This window comes from Apaloderma vittatum, unplaced genomic scaffold (genome assembly GCF_000703405.1).
Source record: "Apaloderma vittatum isolate BGI_N311 unplaced genomic scaffold, ASM70340v1 scaffold45426, whole genome shotgun sequence".
Lineage (NCBI taxonomy): Eukaryota > Metazoa > Chordata > Aves > Trogoniformes > Trogonidae > Apaloderma > Apaloderma vittatum.
The window spans coordinates 13,370-18,658 of record NW_009724258.1 but is presented as its reverse complement, the minus strand read 5'-3'; the positions used below and the strand labels follow the sequence as shown (position 1 = coordinate 18,658).

General features: G+C 41.6%; 1 protein-coding gene across 1 annotated transcript; it reads left to right on the top strand.

Annotated features, from left to right (window-relative positions):
• Nucleotides 1-341: 341 nt before the first annotated feature.
• On the top strand, nt 342-5,046 carry PLK2 (polo-like kinase 2). The gene is made up of 13 exons (XM_009872382.1): nt 342-445; nt 617-733; nt 929-1,058; nt 1,331-1,418; nt 1,821-1,916; nt 2,156-2,354; nt 2,444-2,591; nt 2,980-3,077; nt 3,696-3,819; nt 4,089-4,329; nt 4,426-4,555; nt 4,640-4,750; nt 4,855-5,046. The coding sequence occupies exons 1-13, from the start codon at nt 362-364 to the stop codon at nt 5,044-5,046; spliced, it is 1,758 nt and encodes a 585-aa protein (XP_009870684.1). The 5' UTR covers nt 342-361.
• The last annotated feature ends 243 nt before the right edge of the window (nt 5,047-5,289 follow it).

The window sequence follows — 5,289 nt, the reverse complement described above, 5'->3', positions numbered from 1 at the left end:
TGGAGTGCGCTCGCACCGAGCGGGGCTTGCCCCTGCGCTGACCTGGTCCTGGCGCGGTGCGTCCGAGCACCCTTCCCCTTCACCGATTCGTCTCTGCCCCTAAATCGTGCCCTCGGCGCGGTGCAGCCTCCAGAAACCACCGCGGTGTTGCGGGCGGAGGAGCCGCAACGCGAACCCTTCGGATAGGCGATGAGCCGGAGACCTGTCTTTTAGTGAATTGTCCTGTGCGAAGGAAGATACGTTCTTTGACTAATACGTGAGCTGGTCAATGACTAAGTGTGGGACTCCTTTCATACCTGCTATAATTGTTTTTTTTTTTTCTCGTGTGTCTCTCTAGGGTGGATTTGCCAAGTGTTACGAGATGACGGATTTGACAACAAATAAAGTTTATGCTGCAAAAATCATTCCTCACAGCAGAGTAGCAAAGCCTCATCAAAGGGAAAAGGTGTGTGTGCATGAATTTTTGGGGTTTTTTTTTGTCTTTTTGTCTTCAGACTCTCTTTGTGTGCTGGACTGCCCAGCCCTTTTCCTGAAATGGTACTGATAGAGCTCTCTGCTCAGCCTTGTGAGTGCAAGGCTAACAACACTTTCCTCCCCCGCCCCCTTGTCTCTTCAGATTGATAAAGAGATCGAGCTGCACAGAATGCTTAATCATAGACATGTTGTACAGTTTTACCACTACTTTGAAGACAGAGAGAATATTTACATTCTTCTGGAGTACTGCAGCAGAAGGGTGAGCATCAACTGGGAGAAATCTAGTGTTTACTTACCTGGAATCTGCAACTAATTTAAATGTGTGATGTGTAAAAGGTATTTTTTTTGTGGCTTCTTTAGTTGTCATTTCTCTGTGCATTGATGTATTTTTGCTTAAGGTGAATCTTGTGCATGAATGTTCAGTGACGTTTCTGCCTTTGTTTTTCCTCTGCAGTCAATGGCTCATATCTTAAAAGCGAGGAAGGTATTGACAGAACCAGAAGTACGATACTACCTCAGGCAAATTGTGTCAGGGCTAAAGTATCTTCATGAGCAGGAAATCTTGCACAGGGATCTTAAACTAGGTAAGTTTTATACCTCACCAACTTCAAAACATGCTCCTCCAGCCCTGTCAACGTTGTACCACTTTACACTTGCTTGGCGATAGCTTAATAGAATCAACTCAGTCCGTCTTTACGTGGAAACTTGGAGTGCTTAAGGGCTGACATTAAGCATTTGTACTTAAAAAAATATCTTGGCTAGCTTCTGGCTTTGAACAATGTATGACTCAGCACCTGTGGCAAATACATTCCTACCTTGCAAGAAAAGGAGTAACTGGAATTTCTCTGTCTGCTAGGTAACTTCTTCATTAATGAAAACATGGAATTGAAACTGGGTGACTTTGGATTGGCAGCTAGACTGGAACCACTGGAGCACAGGAGGAGGTAGGAGCGTAAAAAATTGTAAAGGCTAGTAGTAAATGAAAACAAATTCATTTAGGAGTGAGAAATCCTGTTCCATAGCAAATGTTAATTACTTCTTGGATCAGGATTTCACCTTCTAGAAAGCAGGCTTCTGTGCTTTGACATCTGCTTTCCTTTGAGCATGGGAATAATTGCAAATGCTACAGACAAGGTACCTGACTGATGTGCAGAAACAAGTCTGTTGTTTCTGTATCATCAAGATACCATGAAACATGTCTAATGCTATTAATATTCATACAGCTCCTCTTTAGGAATCTCTGAGTTCTTCACGGAACTTCAGAGAAAAACCTACCCTATGAAAATAGCTTCTCTCCTCTTTCTGTCTGAAGTACTAACTGGTTCTGTGGCCTCTTTGATTTGCAGAACAATATGTGGCACACCAAATTACCTCTCTCCAGAAGTCCTCAACAAACAAGGGCACGGCTGTGAATCTGACATCTGGGCCTTAGGCTGTGTAATGTAAGTACTTCACTGCCTTTGAAATGAAATATTTCTGTCACTGTCTTAGGCTTTTAAGAGTTCAAAGCGGAGGCAGTACTGCATCAGTTTGCATCCTTTTATACATGTGTAGCTCAAGTGCAGAAATTCACTTTTCCTGTTAGGAGACAGACAGAGCCTTTTCTATAGCTATAGATCAGTATCATGGGTGTGTTTAAAAAAAAAAAAAAGTAAAACTGGTTTTGTTTGCTTTTAAACAGGTATACAATGCTGTTGGGAAGACCCCCGTTTGAGACCACAAATCTTAAAGAAACATACAGATGTATAAGGGAAGCAAGATACAGCCTGCCTTCATCTCTCTTGGCACCTGCAAAACACTTAATAGCCAGCATGTTGTCAAAAAATCCTGAAGATCGACCCAGTTTAGATGAAATAATTCAACACGATTTTTTCTTACAGGTCTGTACTGTCTAGTGTTCTCACTACAAAAATATCTACCCTGAAAAGCATACTGTGGTCTAAAAATATTTTTCGTCTTATTTCCACAGGGCTTTACACCTGATAGACTTTCTGCTAGCTGTTGTCACACTGTTCCTGATTTCCACTTGTCAAGTCCTGCTAAAAACTTCTTCAAAAAAGCAGCTGCTGCTCTCTTTGGTGGTAAAAAGGATAAAGCCAGATATTTCGACACACACAGTAAGTCAATTGTAGCTACCCTTGAAACTTGTACGTATGCTATGTGATAGCAGTGGAGCACTTGCGTTTATGTTTCTGAGTTTCAATGAGTTAGTTTTGACCTCTTTATCGACAAGTATAGACGGTAGTCTGCAGCTTGCTCTAACTTACACAATTAAATGCTTTCTTATGGCATACTGACAATCTACATTGGTCATACGTTAGTCTGTAATGTCTATTGAAGTTTTATTTCTTAGTTATCTGGGTATAATGGCACTGCTGTTCTGGGAGACTGTGGCAGGTTTAGAAGAAGCTACTGGAGGGAGACATTGTGCTTTCTACAGCTTTCTGTGATTGAATAACACTTTTAGATGCAGCATTAAGTTTTGGGGTTTTTTTCTTATTACAGACAGACTAGCTAAAGAAGATGAAGAAATCTACAAGCTCAGGCATGATTTGAAGAAGACATCCATAACCCAGCAGCCCCAGAAACACAGGACAAATGAGGTAAATGCAAGTGCAGTTCAATTCAAATCCAATAACAGTTGGGCAGAGTAGCTATAATGAAATTATGTTTAACTTGGATATCAGAGCCAGTGCTGTACACAGCATAAGCAAGCTTAAATGATTAGCAAGTTGCTTTAAGATGGCTTAACGAAGCTTCACCAAGGTATGGTAGCATTTGGAGGGAAACTATCAATTTCGACTTTTGAGTAATTATAGTATCTGCCTAGACTCCATTGTTGTGTGTGTGGTAACTTGTCTGCCAGGTGCTCTTTCCCAATATTCCAAATACAGGGCTTCAGTTCATGATTAACTAGGACTTCTTAAAGAATAAATTGCTGAGATCTAACTCTTGCCATTTGGTGTTCAGACCTGCACGCAGCTGTTCTCTTGAACCGATTAATAGCGTGTAAGATGCAAATTGAAGATCTAAAGAATGGAAAGAGCGGGCATGCTTCTTTAAGCTCACCGTAACAGTAGCTCTTTGTACTTGCTGGAAACGTTAATACCAGTTTCCTTTGAATTTATTATGTGTTGAGAAACAGGAGAGCCATGCAAAACTTGTGTATAAGCTTGGTTTTGTTTCATGTTTGATATTTACATGTCTAACATCTCTTCTAGGAGATCCAGCCTCTTATCACAACCGTAGCAAAGCCGGGAGGCTTGCCAGAAACCAAGCAGATTGGAGACTCTATTCGCATGATAGTCAGAGGAACTTTGGGAAGCTGCAGCAGTAGCAGTGAATGTAAGGGCAGCAAAATGTAATCTCCAATTCTAAATCCTACCTTTACCTTCTTCATGTCTTGGACTTAGTAGTTTAGAACAAACAGGTTCTTTCCTCCCCCCACATCTTATTTTTGATGCTCTGAAGTTGACAGCCAATATTTTGTAAGAGTTAAAGCTGGAAAGCCATGAAGGCTAAAATTCTTAAAATCACAGTCTAGATAACTTAGAGGCTTAGAATAAAAGCCTGCTGTGTGTGCTGTTGTCAGTCTAATAATCGTTGTTTTTCAGGCCTGGAAGACAGTACCATGGGAAGCGTTGCTGATACAGTTGCTAGGGTATTGCGAGGATGTCTGGAGAATATGCCGGAAGCAGACAGTATGCCCAAGGAGCAGCTGACAGCATCCTTCCAGTGGGTTACGAAATGGGTGGATTACTCTAACAAGTATGGCTTTGGGTACCAGCTGTCAGATCACACTGTTGGTGTCCTTTTCAACAATGGGGCGCATATGAGCCTTCTGCCAGACAAAAAGTAAGAAGGATTACAAATGATTACAGAACTGACAACTTGCTAAGGTAGTTTAAGATTTTATCTCCTCTCTAACCTCCTTTCTTTCTCCTCTTGCAGGACAGTCCACTACTATGCTGAGCTAGGCCAGTGCTCTGTCTTCTCAGCCACAGAGGCTCCTGAACAGTTCATTAGCCAAGTAACTGTACTGAAGTATTTCTCTCACTACATGGAAGAGAACCTCATGGATGTAAGTTCCACATCTTCTGGATCTGGAGTTAAATAAACTAAATGTGAACTGAATGCTTAATGTGGTGTCTATTCTCTTTCCTAGGGAGGAGATTTGCCCAGCATAACAGATGTACGCAGGCCCAGGCTTTACCTATTACAGTGGCTAAAATCTGATAAAGCATTAATGATGCTCTTCAATGATGGCACATTTCAAGTAAGTTTGGTAGTGTCTTTACTACTTTATTGCAGAAAAACTAGACAAGTGCCAGAAACTGAGAGAAGAAAGTATATAAATGGGAACTCGCTTCTTTTTTGCAGGTGAACTTCTATCATGATCACACGAAAATCATCATTTGCAATCAAAGTGAAGAGTATCTCCTTACCTACATCAATGAAGACAGGATATCCACAACGTTTCGCCTGACGACTCTTCTTGTTTCTGGATGCTCGTTGGAACTAAAACACAGAATGGAATATGCTTTGAACATGCTGCTGCAGCGATGTAACTGAAGGGACTGACCGTTAAACCAAACGGACCCTCTTGTTCACTGTGAAATCTACAGTGGGGATAGAGAAATCCACAGTGGGGATAGTAAATTCTACAGTGGGGATAGTGGAGCAACTAGTATGTTGATGATGGATGTGTGGTGGTACGAAAACTTGACTGTCCTAGTGTGCTGGGCACACATATGTTAGAAGCCTAAGCCTACTGTTGGACTAAAATGATGTGACAAGGAGTTCTTCGGACCATAG

What these genes read in the sequence shown, in the direction of transcription:
- PLK2 (XM_009872382.1), top strand. Translation starts at nt 362, where the DNA reads ATGACGGATTTGACAACAAATAAAGTTTATGCTGCAAAAATCATTCCT. An exon ending in GCACAGGGATCTTAAACTAG is followed by an intron (nt 1,059 to 1,330) that starts GTAAGTTTTATA and finishes TCTGTCTGCTAG; the next exon opens with GTAACTTCTTCATTAATGAA. An exon ending in CAGATATTTCGACACACACA is followed by an intron (nt 2,592 to 2,979) that starts GTAAGTCAATTG and finishes TTCTTATTACAG; the next exon opens with ACAGACTAGCTAAAGAAGAT.